At 42.8% G+C, this 20335-nt stretch overlaps 1 protein-coding gene across 11 annotated transcripts in view; it reads right to left on the bottom strand.

The window, feature by feature from the left end:
- Positions 1-20335, bottom strand: part of LOC126291677 (spectrin beta chain) — a 462415-nt gene that overhangs the window by 159378 nt on the left and 282702 nt on the right. For all 11 annotated transcript variants that reach the window (XM_049985267.1, XM_049985262.1, XM_049985266.1 and 8 more), the window contains one exon: positions 6832-6987. In XM_049985267.1, coding sequence (XP_049841224.1) covers positions 6832-6961 — 130 coding nt within the window. In that variant the 5' untranslated portion in view covers positions 6962-6987. The remainder of the gene's footprint in view (positions 1-6831; positions 6988-20335) is intronic.

The raw sequence follows: 20335 nt of genomic DNA, 5'->3' as shown, positions 1-20335 counted from the left end.
TTTGTGGCACCCTCCATCAGTAATTCTGGAATGCAATATGGTGCTGGCCCACCTTTAGCCTTGATGACAGCTCTCACTCTCAGGCATACATTCAATCAAGTGCTGGAAGGTTTCTTGGGGAATAGCAGCCCTTTCTTCATGGAGAGGTTTCTATGACGGTCGGTGAGATCTGGCACGAAGTCGGCATTCCAAAACATCCCAAAGGTGTTCTATAGGATTCACATCAGGACTCTGTGGAGGCCAGTCCATTACAGGAATGTTATAATCATGTAACCACACCGCCACAGGCCGTGCATTATGAACAGGTGCTCGATAGTGTTGAAATATTGAATCACCATCCCCGAATTGCTCTTAAACAGTGAGAAGCAAGAGGTGCTTATAACATCAATGTAGGCCTGTGCTGTGATAGTGTCACAATCGCCACATTGTGTACTGTGATTCGTCAGTCCACACAATGTTTTTCCACTGTTCAATCGTCTAATGTTTACGCACCTTACACCAAGCAAGGCGTCGTTTGGCATTTACCGGCATGATGTGTGGCTTATGAGCAGCCACTCGACCATGAAATTCAAGTTTTCTCACCTCCCGCAAACTGTCATAGTACTTCCAGCGGATCCTGATGCAGTTTGGAATTCCTGTGAGATTGTCTGGATAGATTTCTGCCTATTACACGTTATCACCCTCCTCAACTGTCGGCGGTCACTGTCAGTCAACAGAGGTGGTCAAGCTGTATGCTTTTGTGCTCTACGTGTCCCTTCACATCAGAAACAGTAGACCTATGGTTGTATAGGAGTGTGGAAATCTTGCGTACAGACATATGACACAAGTAACACCCTATCACCGACCACGTTCAATGTCCGTGAGTTCCGCGGAGTGCCCCATTCTGCTCTCTCACAATGTCTAATGACTACTGAGGTGTTTATGTGGAGAACCTGGTAGTAGGTGGCAGCACAATGCACCTGATACGAAAAAGTATGGTTTTGGGCGTGTCCTGATACTTTTGATCACATAGTGTACAATAAAGTACTGGAAATTATCCTGTTTTCATCCCAGTTACACGCAACTGAACTTTTGATGGGGTACAATATAAATGTATCTTATGCCCACAGGAGTGTCGGGTTCTCCTTCTTGTCCTGAAAGAAGAATTTTATCTACCACAGGCTTGCTACACTTAATATACCTTCAGAACAGCATTGTTTTACCTTCATACTATCTTAAAAAGGCCATATCGTAAATCATTGCTAAATGCAAACACAATGCCCAAATCCAACAGTTAGCCAAAAATGGATAAAATTAGGAACAAGAATATCTGGAAAAAGTTACGATTGGAAATGTGTCCAGCAACTATGATGACATGGTCATATGATGACCCAGATCCCAAACAGGACAGCACTAGAAGAGTTTTTAAACTGGAATGCTGGAATGTCTGTGCTTTTAATAGACTAACTTTTGTTTTTATGAAAATTCGTATTGGTAAACACGGAATACCAGACTGACTTCATATCCTCAACTGCTAAAACATTTTAAGTACAACAGAAATAACTCACATCAATGAATGCTCTCCATTGTATGATCAGTTCACAGCTTTGCTATCAGTGTCATGAAGCCACCAACAGAAAACAATCACAGGATCTGAATAAAAGATCCCTGCAGGCAATAACTCAGGAAACAGCAGATACAGCATGTAGTACTGTGTCAGAACATACTATCTGTTATGGTGGTGTGTACACAAATACTGACTTTTTTTAGTAATAATGTTGTCCTATATCTTTAAAACCTTGGCAATTCGATTTATAGCTATTTGTCACAGACACCATAATTTACCTACTGTGCAAACCATTTTCAGTTAATTACACTTAAATTTTAATTGTAATGTAATTTGTTACCTTTTTAACTTATCAAGTGTGCATTGCACTTCTAGGATCAATTTTATTAAGTAACATACATACATACAATCATATACAACTTTAATACTTTCGTGGCTGACGTGACATCCAAGTCCCATTAGCAAACCTACAGTTTTGAGCATTAGGACATTGTGCACCACCTCTATCTGTTTCTACTCTCTAGGGAGATACCATCACAACTTAGATAAGAGTACAATGGACAATAGACAATAGGGTTGGATGTATAGAAAGCTGAGACTGATCAAGTGGAGTAGCCTGTGTTCATAGCAGGCACATTGCATCGAAACTGCCATTATGCATTCCAAGAAAGTCTGAAGTAACCAGTCATTTGGAGAAAGTGAGTGGAACTATGGCTGCTAGAAAAAAAAAGAGTGCCGAGTGGGGAAAACTGACATTCTTCGGTTTGAATACAGTAGATGGGTGACAGCAGAGGAGGCAGCCAGGAACACTTGTGTCGTGTATGGAGGTAATGCCACTGGACAGAACACGGCAAGAAAATGGCCTTCTTGTGCACTCCGCACATTCAGGAACACCTTTGATGAAGATAGCTTAAATGCATTAATCCACAATGATCCGTGTCAGTATACTCGAGAACTGGCAAATGTAATGACCTGTGACCATTCCATCGTCACGTGACATTTGCATGCAATGTGGAATGTTCAAATACCAGAGGTACGGATACCACAAGCTCTAAGCCGAAACCACAAAAATCTGTGCAGCTGTATGTGCACCTCTGCTTTCTTGTCGATATCGATTCTTCTCCATGCTAACACCCAACTGCATTCTGAGAGTGACAAAAAATACTGTACACGAGTTGGGTAGGGAATTCATTCCATACCCATCTTATTCACCTGATACTGCGCCCTCAGATTATCATCTTTTCTGCTTTCTATCAACCAACCTTCAAGAATTTTCTTTCTGGATGAAAATTGCACTCCGAAATGACTAGTTCTTCACCTCACATGATTTCTACAGTCGTGGAATGAAAAGTTACCCCAGTGGTGACAGACTGCTGTAAACAGTGAACGAGAAAGTATTACCGATGACTCAAGTCTCTGTTATATGTATTTATTGTGTTTATTAAACTAACAGAAAACACTATGAACTTATGAACCAATTCAACACATTGTTTTGATATGTTATTACACTACTCCTACTCTGTACACCACCAGCAATTACAACACACAAGCGATAAAGGACGAGGAGCACTACATTAGCAGTGTGTGGACAAGTTGAGATTTTGGATGTGACAGGAGGTATGCAGTTGAAATAACCACTGTGCCCAGATGGCTTGGTGTTCAGAGCATCTGCATTGTAAGCAGGAGACCAGCTTTGAATTCTGATCCCAGACAAATTTTCAACTTTCCCCACAGATTTCAATCAACACCCGCTTGCACCCAATGTCTGCAATTCCTGTGTGTCTTAAGACAAAATGACCTCTCGGTAAACATCGCCCAAACGAAACACTGTCCATGTGGGCGAAGGTGTTTGTGTGATCCAACGAAGTGGAGGCTATACCGGCGGTAATTTAACTACCAGCAGGGCCTCCCAAGCCGGACAAGTCTCCATAGAGGATCCACACAAAGTCTCTCTCACAACGTCCTGTCTATTCTATTCTATTCTATTCTATTCTATTCTATTCTATATTCTATTCAATCCCATCCTATACAGTCCCTTCCTGTCCTTTTCCTCCATGTGATTGTGTGGCAGCAGATACAGTCCCCTAATGTGGACAGCAGAAGATCCTCGGAAATCCGGACCACGTTGATGCACATAGGCCTTACTGTGAAGCAATGGATAGCGTTCTGTAGTCGTGGTGAAGACAAACTATCTAAGGGGTAAGGCCCTGAAATAAAACTTGGCAGGTGTCCAGGCCACAAGTTGGCAGCCCCACCAGCACACTCGAGGGCTGTGGGCTGATAACCCGCACCACCAAAAAGAGAAACAGCCAGATGGGTCTTAAAGATATGACCTTTGGCCTGAAATGGAAAACTCTTATTGGTTTTTGTAATGTAAGGACGTTGAGAGAGGCAGGAAGGCTAAGACTTAAAAAAGAGAAGGAGAACTACTGACTAGATATAATGGGACTACGTGAAATAAGGTGGCCAGAATCTGGGGAATTCCAAACACAGAATGGTGGAGTGCTGCTGTAAAACCAGATGGAGTCACTGAGGAAAAAAGCATTGGAATGGAATCCCCAGGAAACAAGGAAGACCTAGGGGCCCATGGAAAAGGACAGTGGACGGGGAAGCAAACAGAGTTGTCAAGATCTGTGCAGAATTGAGGCAAATGGCCAAAGACAGAGACGGATGTCTAGTTCTCCTGGATGCCCTATGCTCCCATAGGGGCCAAAGGAAGTAAGCTCAAATCAGTTCAGAACATGTTGTATCATTAGGACATGGGAAATAAGGTAAACTCTAAAAGCTTCAAAACAGTGAATTTTCCATCATATTATGAGACATTATTTCCGATACAACTATTAAAAAAGAAATCAGTCTTAGGAATGGTGAGTCCTGTTCCCAGGTTATTTTGGTATTCACTTGCATTCACTGCTGCAAACAGTGTACGCCTGTGCCCTGGGAGCAATGTTATGTTAAACACATACGGAATAATTCACTTTGATAGCCATTCACAAATAACCTGTGAAACTTAATTTTCTCACCAAATCAAATCATGAATATATGCAGTTTCTTTATTCAATGATTGAACTAACCCAGTTCAGGAAGCTATAGTGCTTGAATTTCCACGATTAAACATGTGAAACTAACACTGAGTTGCTTCGATTTCCCGAGATTGTTCAACTTTGAAGCTTCTCTTAACTTTTTTTTCCACGTTTTCAAATCAAATATTGGTTTAAAAAATTCCATCCTGAACAAACCACTTTTCTCTGGTACATGGATGATACATTTGTTTTCAACAATGACCAGTAGCACTCTGGTATTCAAAACATGTGACGTGACGTCACAGCACTGCGCGGAAGCACATAGAAACGGAATTTCACTGCAGTCAGTAGTGAGCCAGGGTGTAGCTCTGACATTCAAAAAAGCTACAATCCCCTTTGAAAATGTCCTCCACAGATGGGGACGAAATGCTGAGCCCACAACACTTTAGACATATCTGACCCTAAAAACTCACGTTTTACAATCAGACACCACTTAACCGAGGTGGCTAATGCTACCACTCTAGAGAGGCAGAGCACCTGGTTTCATGTCCCAACCTGGAACGAATTTTCAATAGTCAATACCTGTAGGCAGCAGAAGTCCTGATTTCTCTTAAAATTGCACAGTATTATTTTTTGATGTTGAACCATACTGTATTTTATTCAGCTACTTTCAGAATATGTCTCCCCCGTAGGTCATTGGGCAGCACGTGTGGCTACTATGTGGAGGAACCAGGTTCAGTTCCTGGTACTGCCAGAGATTTTCCCCTAAGTCAGAGGGCTGAAACAGGGGGTACCCATCCTTGTAATGCCAACTGAGGCACTAGCTGAGACAGAAATAGCAGCTCTAAGGTCAGGACCTGTGCGTCTGCCCTACACTCCTCCAAACCCCACCCTAATGACGCCACTGCCAGAGGGTGACATGACTGACTGACTATATTGCCCCATCTCGCTTGGAATGCAGAACTTCCTTTTTTGCTTATATTCAGAATTTCAAATAGTGTATTACAGTCAACATCATGGGAGGGTTTCTCTAAATCTATGACTGCTATTAATTTGCATTTCCCTTCCTTTAGTCCACCTTCTACGGTAAATTGTAGAATGAGTATTGCTCATGTGTCTGCACATTACTCCGGAACTGACACCGACGATTCCCAAAATTAGCTTTTGTAACTTTTTTCTCTTCTTCTGTAAACAATGTGTGTCGCTATTTTCCACCATAAGAAATAAGAACAAGGCCACAGACAATGGAACAAAGGTGTTGAAAAGGAAAATCACTGCTGTTTAGAGGTAAACACAGTTTTAAATGTTACAGATTACATCTAACCAACAAACAAACTCCGTATGTAAAACGAAATACCCTAGTACCACCAACAGTAACATATACCGTTACACAATATCACATACAAGAAGCTATAAGGTATGTGTTACTGTGCGCTCTCTCCCAAATCAATAATTCTTTAGGGGGTAAAAAAAATATATTCACCAAATAACTAACTTTGTGTTTTGATAATAAGCCTTACATTTGCCTCAAGTTTCCGAAATAGCAGCTCAAATATATTTTATTAAAGTCATTTGCATCACATCTGGAGATACAACTGACAACAAGGAGATACATCATCCCAAAGTGGTCTGAAACATAAGGCATCAGCTACCAAAATTCGGGAACACAGAAAACTTGTTCCTGAACTGCAAGCGAGTGCATTTTGCCTACCACGCATTTAATGTCCCATCGACTATGGAGCAAAAGCTTGGGATGGGAAGGAAATGGGTCACGACTTTTAAACAAAAATTTTTGACATTTGCTGTATACAATTTAGGGAAATGACAGAAAATCTAGATCTAAATGGCTACACATGGATTTTAAACTGGCATCATTCAAATAATGTCCAGTGTCTTACCACTAACACACCTCAGGTTTGTTGGCCATCGTAACAAGTATGAGTTTTATTAGTAAACTGAAATGTAGAAACTGCTTTATTCATTATATGCAACCAAACTCCAACAATGTACTATCATAGGGTTTCTCTCTCTCTCTCTCTCTCTCTCTCTCTCTCTCTCTCTCTCTCTCTCTCTCTCTCTCTCTCTCTCTCTCTCTCTCAGGAGTGAATAGTGAATGTATAAGATTATTTCTGTCATCTCTCATCACTGGTTTAATGCTAGTTGTTGGCCACCTAACTTGTTCTAACATATACTGATCGCTGGTCACTTTGTTCTAACAGTGCATTTTGCTAAAGCAACATTTCAGTTGCGAACTACACTAACCTGCAAGGGCTTTTATGCGTGATCTTTCAAACAGCCTCGAAGATGAGTTCCCGCCGTCGTATTCATAGTCTTCAACTATTTCCTGTTGCAGGCTCGGATCCCACCGAACTATTGAGATGTCCGTCGTCATGGCGACGGCTCAAGTCGGGTTAAACCCTGTAAAGGTAAAATGGGAATATTATTACAAACTACATTAAAAATTCTACCAATAGGTGTTATATCACATCAGTAGTGTAAAATCATAGCTTTGTAATTATACTATAAACTAATGCATTGTGACAAAAAATAATCTGCACTGATTCTTTACATGAGTGAAGAAAATGATACAAATGTTGTTATATCTTGAGGTAATACCACTGGCATCTAAGCACGCTCTCACTGACGGCAAACGTGTATAACAAACTGCCGTAATTGTAGTGGTCTGACACGGGCATTCTGGGGCAAGTGAACGGGGGGTGCAGGGGGGGGGGGGGGGGGGGGGGGGGACAAGAGAGGCCCCCACGCCTCAACATCTGGAGTATAATAAGTTTTTTCGGGCACTTACTATTTCTTCTTCTGGCATAAGACGTTTCGAAACAGATCAACAAATTTTTAACAAAAACACTAATGTTAAAGAGTCTTGCCTGACTTCTCTCTCCCCCTGACCCCCATAAATTTCTGCAGAAGCCCACTGTGGTGACTATGTGGAAAAACGTCAGTATGTGGCTAAAATCTTGCGTTGTGTAGCTGTTTCCCGTTTTGGTTTCCATAAGGAGGCGGGGGAGCGGTTTTGGAACACGTTACTTTCGGAATAACCCCTCGTATTCTTCCAAGTTTCCTTCCATTTTCTACGATGTTTGTTGCAAGATTTTCTCTGTGCATTCAAATTGCTTCTCAAGCGTTACATGCTGCTGCAGCCTACACTAATTTCTTGTTCTTGTAGAGAGTACAGCTACATTTCGTCGATAACTCAAAAACTGAACAGTGAAAACGCTCGTCAGACGACTGTGCTGTTACCTCCCCATGCCCCCTTCAAAGCACTTGGTTGTTACGGAACATGAGCAGCCTACGAATGTGTGCCCTCAATCTAATTGCTTCCACTACGATGAGAACGACAACGGTCACATTTTTATGGTGAAAAAAAAAAATGCTATTTTCTTCCGCTCAACAGTGACTTCGAAGCAACTACGGTTTAATCCTCTGGAACTTAAACACTGTGATCAATGTACATACTATTTGCAAGCAATCCTGCTTGTGATATATGACTCTTACAACTACATCAGATGACGGTGGAGTAGATTAGCAAGACATTTCACGATATCGTCGTCGTATTAATAACTAATCGCGCATTATTTCGTAGGACTTTTTTGGGGGTTGGGGGGGTGGGGCTTGGAGCGCTAGCTTGTGACCTGTGATTGCACACTGGCTGTTTTGCCAAAAACGCCGCCGTCTCCTGTCATAGCTTAAAAAACAATCGAACGTTTAACGGGTTAGTGCGTCCCAGGAGTAACAACCAGTACGCGCAACACTGCACAGACCAATTGTGTGATTGGATTGAAGAGTTCCTAGATAACAGAACGCAGCATGTCATTCTCAATGGAGAGAAGTCTTCCGAAGTAAGAATGATTTCAGGTGTGCCGCAGGGGAGTGTCTTAGACCGTTGCTATTCACAATATACATAAATGACCTTGTGGATGACATCCGAAGTTCATTGAGGCTTTTGTGGATGATGCTGTGGTATATCGAGAGGTTGTAACAATGGAAAATTGTACTGAAATGCTGGAGGATCTGCAGCAAATGGCAATTGAATCTCAATGTAAACAAGTGTAATGTGCTGCGTATACATAGAAAGAAAGATCCCTTATTTAGCTACAATATAGCAGGTCAGCAACTGGAAGCAGTTAATTCCATAAATTATCTGGGAGTACGCATTAGGAGGGATTTAAAATGGAATGATCATATGAAGTTGATCGTCGGTAAAGCAGATGCCAGACAGATTCATTGGAAGAGCCCTAAGAAAACGCAATCCGAAAACAAAGGAAGTGGGTTACATTACGCTTGTTCGTCCACTGCCTCAATACTGCTCAGCATCGTGGGATCCAAACCAGATAGGGTTGATAGAAGAGATAGAGAAGATCCAACGGAGAGCAGCGCGCTTCGTTACAGGATCTTTTAGTAATCGCGAAAGCGTTACGGATATGATAGATAGACTCTACAGGAGAGACATTCAGTAGCTCGGTACTGGCTTTTGTTGAAGTTTCGAGAACATACCTTCACCGAAGAGTCAAACAGTATATTGCTCCCTCCTACGTATATCTCGCGAAGAGACCATGAGGATAAAATGAGATTGGAGCCCGCACAGAGGCATACAAACAATCCTCCTTTCCATGACTGGAATAGAAGGGAGAACCGATAGGTGTACTCAAGGTACCCTCCGCCACACACCGTCAGGTGGCTTGCGGAGTATGGATGTAGATGTAGAATCAACACTATTTTCGCAATGCCTGCTTATTGTTACGACTCGTAATATTGTCAGATACGTGTAATTGGCAACACGCATAGGCGTTCCGCAGCAGCCGATTTTCACTGAACACAAAAGGGGCCGCCTAAAAGTTTGCGATTAATACAAATCGCCATATTTCGCCCAATGGTTCCTGATACTAAAAATTCATACCCTACTATTTCTTGCCATCCGTAGAATATTCGTCGCGTCAAGTTCAGGACATCTTGTACATGGGATCACCGTCAAAGATTGAATGCTTTCTTTTTTTATTTCTCTGCTTGCTGTAGCAATACAGTAAACGTAATCAGAAAAGCATCAGTAGTTTTCAAGAATTAATATTATGTACAAAACGAAATGAAGGAATTACGGCGCGTTTTTTTGAATGTTTCAACTATCTACATACCAAAATGTACCTACTCAATAAATCAGCCTCCAGTAATTATGCAGCTACTTTTAAATCACAAATTTTTTTCAAGATGAGACACTATATTTCTTTTTTATAAGATATAATCATCGGCTAATCTTAGCTATTAAGATTTTTACGTTATTGAACAAAAATTCTTTTTGCAGCCTATCTCCTTTGAGCAGAAACGACGGAGTCTTTCACATTGGTCTTGTTTTTGGCAGTTCCCTCTGGCGTGCGTCACGCCAAAGACAGAGTCTTTTTCCACTGCATAAGCTATTTAGCGTCGCAACACGTACAGCGCATTCAATGGCGTACCGTCTGGTACCCTATGGGCGAATGGTGTGGACTGTGAGCAGGTCACGGGCTGTGACGCGGCTGCTGCCGTCTTTTGTTAACCCACGGCGTCTTCCAGGGCCTGGTACAATGCCGTTCTCCGCTGACGTAAGGGCAGCCATTGTTCCGTGAATTAGTTAACAGCCCTGCTGGCTCATACAGTCTTAAAAGCGGCGGCCCCTAGCCTTTATGGAAACTTCACCGTTTAAAACCGAACCGAGTAAGTTTTGCAGTCCAGCAAATCACCCACTTGCCGATAACGGACTGGGATTTTATTCAATTTAGTAGTTGCAATCTTTCCGGAACTAAATATAGGACTGTATGTCAGACGGCGTGATAAAAACTTCATTTGCATAATATTCCAGTGAGACATAATTTTAGATTTAAAACTGAAGTCCGGCGGTGCGTAATAATATGGACAGAGAACAGGGAACTAATATGGAATTACATGGTTACCAGTAAAAGACTCATTACTACAGCTTATGTCCTTGGTGTCACACATTTGCCTTGGGAGATAAGCAGTGGATGTGTGGAATGTGGCCCCATTCAGTGCGGCAAACATACAAATGCCAAGAGCTCCTGAATGGAAAACAGTTTGTGCAGCCTACCGGTAACACAAGTAATGCTAAGAGAAGTGTAGTAACTTTCTGATCATTCATTAATTCACTACCAAGTGACTACAACACAATTACACGACTGTACAATATGTTATCAACAATAGACAGCAGCAAGGTGCCACATTTACCAAATCATCACTTTTCACTAACACTACATGATACTGAGATCATCACACAGTCATCTAGGAAATATTTTACACAATAGCTTACTTATCGGCAAGTAAGTATTCAATAAACTGAAAATAACTCCACTAGATGAACATGAGTACAGAGAAATTATTTCGTCTACTCAAGTAAGAGAATTAAACAGAAAATGCTGGTGAGTTACAGGGTGACAATTATTGAACTTTATGAAAAAACCTAAATTAGTTACAAACTGCGGCGTACACATACACTACTGGGCATTAAAATTGCACCACGAAGATGACGTGCTACAAACGCGAAATTTAACCAACAGGAAGAAGATGCTGTGATATGCAAATGATTAGCTTTTCAGAGCATTCACACAAGGTTGGAGCTGTGTGGCGACACCTACAACTTGCTGACATGAGGAAAGTGTCCGACCGATTTCTCATACACAAACAGCACTTGACCGGCGTTGCCTGGTGAAACGTCGTCGTGATGCCTCGTGTAAAGCGGAGGAATGCGTACCATCACGTTTCCCACTTTGATAAAGGACGGATTGTAGCCTATCGCGATAGCGGTTTATCGTATCGCAACATTGCTCCTCGCTTTGGTCGAGATCCGATGACTGTTAGCAAATTATGGAATCGGTGGGTTCAAATGGCTCTGAGCACTATGGGACTTAACATCTATGGTCGTCAGTCCCCTATAACTTAGAACTACTTAAACCTAACTAACCTAAGGAAATCACACAACACCCAGTCCTCACGAGGCAGAGAAAATCCCTGACCCCGCCCGGAATCGAACCCGGGCGCGGCAAGCGAGAACGTTGCCGCACGACCACGAGCTGCGGACAAATGAATCGGAGGCTCAGGAGGGTAATACGGAACGCAGTGTTGGATCCCAACGGCCTCGTATCACTAGCAGTCGAGATGACAGGCATCTTATCCGCATGGCTGTAACGCATAGTGCAGCCACGTCTCGATCCCTAAGTCAACAGATGGGGACGTTTGCAAGACAACAACCATCTGCACGAACAATTCAACGACGTTTGCAGCAGCATGGACTATCAGATCGGAGACCATGGCTGCGGCTACCCTTGACGCTGCATCACAGACAGGAGCGCCTGCGATAGTATACTCAACGACGAACCTGGGTGCACGAATGGTAAAATGTCATTTTTTCGAATGAATCCAGTTTCTGTTTAAAGCATCATGATGGTCGCATCCGTGTTTGGCGACGCACACTGGAACCGTACATTCGTCATCGCCATAATGGCGTATCACCCGGCGTGATGGTATGTGGTGCCATTGGTTACACGTCTCTATGACCTCTTGTTCGCATTGACGGCACTTTGAACTGTGGACGTTCCATTTCAGATTTGTTACGACCCGTGGCTCTACCCTTCATTCGATCCCTGCGAAACCCTACATTTCAGCAGGATAATGTACGACCGCACGTAGCAGGTCCTGTACGCCGAGCAAATGGTTCGTCACAATACGCTAGTCACTGCTCTTGATGAACTGTGGTATCGTGTTGAAGCTGCATGGGCAGCTGTACCTGTACACTACATCAAAGCTGTTTGACTCAATGCCCAGGCGTATCGAGGCCGTTATTACGGCCAGAGGTGGTTGTTCTGGGTACTTATTTCTCAGGATCTATGCACCCAAATAGCGTGAAAATGTAATCACATGTCAGTTCTAGTATAATATATTTGTCCAATGAATACCCGTTTATCATCTGCATTTCTTCTTGGTGTAGCTATTTTAACGGCCAGTAATGTATTCAACATGCAAACGTCACTAAAGATATTATGAATTAGGTTCTGACATCATTGGCAATGATTTGGCGCAGAAAAATAGCGAAATTTTGCATGACCCACTGAAGTGTCTGAACATCGATGCTGTCGATAACCTCCTGAATGGCTGTTTTCAGCTCAGCAATGGCTTTGGAGTTATTGTTGTAGACGTCTTTAATATGGCCCCACAAACAGAAGTCGCACGTGTTCAAATCCGGAGAATATTACGGCCAATCGAGGCCCATTCCTGTGGCCCCTGGGTATCCCAGAACCAGAATGCGGTGCCCAAAGTGCTCCTCCAGAACATCAAACACATTCCCGCTTCGATGGGGTAGGGCTCCGCCTTGTATGAACCACATCGCGTCGAAATCAGGGTCACTTTGGATAAGGGGGAGTAATCCTCTTCCAAAACCTTGAGGTACCGTTCAATAGTCACCGTGCCATCGAGTAATAACGCACAGGTTATTCTGTGACTAGACATTGCACACCACACAGTCAAGCGTTGAGGGCGAAGAGACTTCTCGATCGCGAAACGCGGATTCTCAGTCCCCCAAATGCGCCATCCGAAGGAGAAAGTAGGCTTAGTAGTAAATCAAAGCATATTACGCATACTAATTCCCACCATGCTCCGCGGTCAGCCGTGCAGTTTGAACGTCCTGAAGCATACAGCTCACAAGTTATGACGATTTAATTTCATAAAGTTCAGTAACTGTTACCCTGTCTGAGAATCTTTAAAGTGAAAATCGAGCAATGTTAGTGGTGGGGGAAGTTGCCTTTCCCGGCAGAACACTACAGCTGCCGCACAGGGTGAATAAGCAATGCAGAGGTTTACGTAGATTCTACCCATGTGTGTTCCGTTGGTGTTAACTCACATCTGTATTCCATGTAGCGTTAACGCATTTTGTGGAAAATAAACACCTCCTGGCCATGTCTGCCCACTGTGTCGCAAGTGAATCGTAAGGCGCGCTTCTGACAGTCCGGAACATAATTTATCCCTTAACACGACTCTACTGCACTAACAATTAGGTGTGGTACGCAAACATTTAATGTTTGTTTTAACGATAGACATTAATTATATACTGATAATATAACATTTTTATTAACTGCGATCTTTCAAACCCCTGGTCGTGAAACTATTATTCTTTGTTTCACTCCCTGTTCCAGATAAAACGTAAATCCGAACTGTAAATCAGACACCAGTTCCAACCGAAGTGCGGATTCTACTTAGTGTTCTTCCTACGTAACTAACGTATGAGCGTTACATCTGTTACGGTTCATTGGTTACGATTTTAAATACTTGATTTTGTAAAGTAATGTGGGCCACGTTTTTGCTTTAATGTTCTAATTGCCGTACGTGACTTTGAGCGCCATTCCATGTATATCAATTCTTACTTTTAGACATATCGTTTCAAAAACATTTGACAGTTTTTCCTAATTTTTCCCCTCAAATATATCTGATTTTTATTCCGCTGGAATAATTTAGCTGATAAACATTTATGGTCATATTTACACACAGCATAGGTTTTTTATTGCTCCAGGAACTGTAAAACGTAAATATCTTTTTACTTTCAGATATTGTTTCCGGGAAAACACTAAGGAAAATGCCAGGCCCTTGTCCAACATTTGCAAAGTGTCTTCACCTTGCTCAAGACAGACCCCACACTGTGGTGGCGACTGCTCAAGGCGCGACTGTAGCAATGACCATGGTCTACCGCCTCGCACGGCATCCACATCCACTACATTCCCCATCACACTCGCGCCTACTATCAGAAAGCTATGCCACATTATGCTTTCTAGCCTTGATGGTGAATAGGTATATTATGCGTCTAGCTCGATAAACTAAAATTCAGTACACTTGTCAAAAAAACTAACGATTGTGATTGAGATCTGTGGCTGTGAACCGAATTACTTTAAAAAATACATAACTAGCCACGTTTCGTACAGCTGTGTTTACGCCAAAACTACATAAAAGCGAATAGTTACTTAACTACTTCATGTAATTTAAGCAAGACGAAGTCAGGGTGTACATAAATACTTAGAAGTTCCTTCCCCCAACCCAAACCAACCCAACCCAAACCCTCCGTCTTTGCAACCCTCCTTTAAAAAGTTATATGCCTCAAAGGCAATATCTGCTTTTATTCACAATTGCGATGTTAGTAATATTATTAAGTTTAATAACCATATAAACTTTATTTGGCGTAAAAAGGTAAGATAACGCTGTATTTTTTTGTATTAAAATCGTTTTCGATATTTTGTTCCAGAACAGAGGTGTCTCTCACGAAAGGCTTTTTCAAGCAGTGTCCAAACTCGCGACCTACAGGCTCAAAGCAAGAAGTGAGCATCTGTCACACAATCGGCAAAAAAAAATTCCATGAGACTCCGTTTATGTAAAGTTACGATAGATTGTCAATTTCAATCTGAAACTCCTGCCACGTGCTGCTCTCTCTCTCTCACTGGTCCATCCCTACCCCTACCCCTCCCCCTTCTCTACATCTACATCTACAAGGATACTCTGCAAAATCATATTTAAGTGCTTGGCAAAGGGTTCGTCGAACCACCTTCACAGTTCTCTATTACTCCAGTTTCGTATAGCGCCCGGGAGGAAAGAACACCTATATCGTTCCGTACGAGCTCTGATTTCCCTTATTTTATCAGAGGCATCGTTTCTCCCCATGTGCGTCGGCGTCAACAAAATATTTCCGTATTCCGAGGAGAAATTTGGTGATTGGTATTTCGTGAGAAGATTCCTCCGCAATGAAAAACGCCTTTGTTTTAATGATGTCCATCCCAAACCATGTATCATTTCAGTGACACTCTCTCGCCTATTTCGCGATAATACAAAACGTGCTGCCCTTCTTTCACCTTTTTCGATGTACTCTGTCAGTTCTATCTGGTAAGGATCCCACACCGCGCAGCAGTATTTTAAAGGAGGGCGGACAAGTGTAGTGTAGGCAGTCTCCTTAGTAGATATTTCGTAAGTGTCCTGCCAATAAAACGCAGTCTTTGGTTAGCCTTCCCCAAACATTTCCAATTTAAGTTATTCGTAATTGTAATAGGTAGGAATTTAGTTGAATTTGCGGCCTTTACATTTGACTGATTTATCGTGTTACCGAAGTTTAACGAATTCCTTTTAGCACGCGTGTGGATGAATTCATGTTTTTCATTATTTTGGGTCAACTGCCAATTTTCGCACCAACCAGATATCCTTTCCAAATCGTTATGCAATTTGTTTTTATTTTCTGATGACTTTATTAGTCGGTAAACGACAGTGTCATCTGCATACAACCTAAGACGACTGCTGAGATTGTCTCCCAAATCGTCTATATAGATAAGGAGCAGCAAAGGGCCTATAACACTACCTTGGGGAACGCCAGAAATCACTTCTGTTTTACTCGATGACTTCCGTCAATTACTACGAACTGTGACCTTCCTGACAGAAAATCACAAATCCAGTCACAAAGCTTATACGATATTCCATAAGCACGCAATTTCACTGCAAGCCGCTTGTGTGGTACAGTGTCAAAAGCCTCCCGGAAATCCAGAAGTATGGAATCAATTTGAAATCCCTTGTCAATAGCACTCAGAACTTCATGAGAATAAAGAGCTAGTTGTGTTTCACAAGAACGATGTTTTCTAAATTCGTGTTTGCTGTGTGCCAGTAGACCATTTTCTTCGAGGTAATTCATAGCGTTCGAACAAAGCATTCAAGTTCTAAGGCCTCTTTTTTTTTTTCTCCGGACTGGAAAGAGATAGAAACAAGCGCATTGTTTTAAAACGAAGCCGCGTTAATTGTCAATACGTCCCAGAGATGGCAGCACCGTGCGGCAGATGAAATTTTACCGCCATCGGCGAGAATGATAACTGTTTTAAATACTTAAAATGGCGACGTTTTCCTTACTTGAACAGCGTGCAATCATTCGTTTTCTGAATTTGCGTGGTGTGAAACCAATTGAAATTCATCGACAGTTGATGGAGACATGTGGTGATGGAGTTATGGATGTGTCGAAAGTGCGTTCGTGGGTGCGACAGTTTAATGAAGGCAGAACATCGTGTGACGACAAACCGAAACAACCTCTGTCTCGCACAAGCCGGTCTGACGACATGATCGAGAAAGTGAAGAGAATTGTTTTGGGGGATCGCCGAATGACTGTTTAACAGATCACCTCCAGAGTTGGCATTTCTGAGGGTTCTGTGCACACAATCCTGCATGACGAACTGAAAATGCGAAGTGTCATCCAGGTGGGTGCCACGAATGCTGACGGACGACCACATGGCTGCCCGTGTGGCATGTTGCCAAGCAATCTTGACGCGCAACGACAGCACGAATGGGACTTTCTTTTCGTCGGTTGTGACAATGGATGAGCCGTAGATGCCATTTTTTCAATCCAGAAACAAAGCGCCAGTCAGCTCGATGGAAGAACACAGATTCACCGCCACCAAAAAAATTTCGGGTAAACGCCAGTGCTGAAAAAATGATGGTGTCTATGTTCTGGGACAGCGATGGCGTAATCCTTGCCCATTGAGTTCCAAAGGGCACTAAGGTAACAGGTGCATCCTAAGAAAATGTTTTCAAGAACAAATTCCTTCCTGCACTGCAACAAAAACGTCCAGGAAGGGCTGCGCGTGTGCTGTTTCACCAAGACAACGCACCCGCACATCGAGCTAACGTTACACAACAGTTTCTTCGTGATAACTTTGAAGTGATTCCTCGTGCATCCTACTCACCTGACCTGACTCCTAGTGACTTTTGGCTTTTTCCAACAATGAAAGACACTCTCCGTGGCCGCACATTCACCAGCCGTGCTGCTATTGTCTCAGCGATTTTCCAGTGGTCAAAACAGACTCCTAAAGAAGCCTTCGCCGCTGCCATGGAATCATGGCGTCAGCGTCGTGAAAAATGTGTACGTCTGCAGGGCGATTACGTCGAGAAGTGACGCCAATTTCATCGATTTCGGGTGAGTAGTTAATTAGAAAAAAAAATCTGAGGCCTTAGAACTTGAATGCACCTCGTATGTTCCAAAATCCTGCTGCATATGGACGTAAATGATACAGGCGTGTAACTTAGTGGATTACTCCTACTACCCTCAGCGATCAGAGGGTGTTAAATAAGTATGCGCCCCAAAAGTACTCATCGTCTTCTGATGTAGACGAAGTAACCTAAAGGGTTCGACACTCTTGCTCTAAAGCGTTCCATTGCAGAATGTTACTCTTGTTCCTCGGACTCAAAAACTAGCTCCTTTGCTAGCTATCAAATAAACATAAATTGAAATAATTTTCATTTTTGGGACAAACAATCCATTTGCAGAGTGTTTGCACGAAAGCACGGTACTGGAATAAACCGGCGGTTCAATATTAGCAGTGTTGGTTTCCTGGAATAGGTTAAGGAACGCTGTTCGAGTACAGGAATCCCTGCGACGGCAGCGACGTGGGCGGCCGTGTGGATCGTTATAGACGGCAGAGGCAGCTGGGCTGAGGTCAGGCTGGCCTGGAGTGCAGTGGAGTGGAGCCGAGCTCGGGGTAAGCCAACGCCCCTCACCCAGACGGCAGCCGGCGCCCGGGGCCAACGACCTCGGTGCCGCAGCGCTAGCCAGCGCCCGACAACTGGGGTATCGGCGATGGTGCACGACCTAGTATCGGATGGCGATGAGCAGGGAAACAGACCCCCCAAATAAAGTACGCAGTCTGGAAACGGGCAGCTCAAATGCAAGATTTTCTGCAACCCAATAGCTAGGACGAACTACTGTGATCGAGCTAGTCCTTCCCCATATTTAGTCGCTTGTTATTTTCCTCGTCGTTGTAATTTTCAGCAACTGCGATATACATTTTTCAGAATAAAATTCAGTCATCAGTTGCCAATCTACAAGGTTGTTCTAAATGATGGACCCGTGCTGAAAACCTCGTGTTTACTCAAGTGCAAATCCAAAATGAACAAGCTGTATACCAATGAAAAGAGGAAGTTTCAAAGTTTTCATAATGTTTCAGTTCTGAAGGTGGCAGGGGTAAAATACTGGGAGCGAAAAGCTATTTATAATTTGTACAGAAACCAGATGGCAGGTATAAGAGTTGAGGGACATGAAAGGGAAGCAGCGGTTGGGAAGGGAATGAGACAGGGTTGTAGCTTTTCCCCGATGTTATTCTATCTGTATATTGAGCAAGCAGTAAAGGAAACAAAAGTAAAATTTGGAGTAGATATTACAATCCAGGGAGAAGAAATAAAAACTTTGAGGTTCGCCGATGACATTGTAATTATGTCAGAGACGGCAAAGGACTTGGAAGAGCAGTTTAACGGAATGGACAGTGTCTTTAAAGGAGGGTATAAGATGAACAACAAATGCAAAACGAGGATAATGGAATGTAGTAGAATTAAGACGGGTGATGCTGAGGGAATTAGATTAGGAAATGAGACACTTAAAGTAGTAAAGGACTTTTGCTGTTTGGGGAGCAAAATAACTGATGATGGTCGAAGTAGAGAGGATATACAATGTAGACTGGCAATTGCAAGGAAAGAGTTTCTGAAGAAGAGAAATTTGCTAACATCGAGTATAGATTTAAGTGTAAGGAAGGCATTTCTGAAAGTATTTGTATGTAGTGTAGCGATGTATGGAAGTGAAACGTGGACGGTAAGTAGTTTGGACAAGAAGAGAATAGAAGCTTTCGAAACGTGGTGCTACAGAAGAATGCTTAAGACTAGATGGGTAGATCACATAACTAATGAGGAAGTACTGAATAGGATTGGGGAGAAGTTTGTGGCACAAGTTGACTAGAAGAAGGGATCGATTGGATAGGAGGCATCAAGGGATCACCAATTTAGTATTGGAGGACAGCGTGGAGGGTAAAAATCGTAGAGGGAGACCAAAAGATGAATACACTAAGCAGATTCAGAAGGATGTAGGTTGCAGAAGGTACTGGGAGATGAAGCAGCTTGCACAGGATAGAGTAGCAAGGAGGGCTGCATCAAACCAGTCTCAGGACTGAAGACCACAACAACAACAACGTTTGACATCAATTTAATAATTTGTAATTAGTTTTTAATAATTATTTAATATTGAGAAATGTTATAAACGTTCAATGTGGCCACTGTTGTCTGCACGGCAAACATCGGTGTGGTAGCCAAATTCGTTCCACACACGCGGAAGCGTATCTGATGTTATTGACAAGGGGAGGCTACGACGTATGGAACGCGGATTTCTGTTACAGTTCTTCCCGCGGACCACAAACCTTTGTACGGGACACGGCACAGAACACGTTGATCTTCGGAGAGTCTTTCGTGTTGCAATGGTGAATATGGATTGTCCAAAGCCCATATGCGAACATTGTATCTGTTGACTTTTCCACTAACGTGGAACGTCGCTTCACCGCTAAAAATTACACGCTGTACAAATTCGTCATCGTCCATCTTTGCTAGCACCTAACCACAAAATTTGAGATGCTTGTGTTTGTCATTGGGGTTGAGAGCCTGTACAAGTTGTAATTGATACGGCCGGTACAGCAAACGCAGTCTGAGACTTTCCATACATTTGATGGGGGTATTATTCCAAGTTCTCGACTGCCTCTATTGGTAGTCTTACTGGGACTGCGCACAAAACTTTCTTGAATCCGTCGGACATCATCCTCTGACACAAGCTGTCGGCCTGTGCTTTTTCCTTTGCACACGCCCCCAGTCTGTTTAAATTTCCCAAACTAACAAATGGTTCAAATGGCTCTGAGCACTATGGCGCTTAACATCTGTGACCATCAGTCCCCTA

The sequence above is a fragment of the Schistocerca gregaria genome, chromosome 9 (assembly GCF_023897955.1).
Source record: "Schistocerca gregaria isolate iqSchGreg1 chromosome 9, iqSchGreg1.2, whole genome shotgun sequence".
Taxonomy (NCBI): Eukaryota; Metazoa; Arthropoda; class Insecta; order Orthoptera; family Acrididae; genus Schistocerca; species Schistocerca gregaria.
Note: the sequence above shows the minus strand (reverse complement) of the source record. Positions and strands in the feature narration are given on the sequence as shown.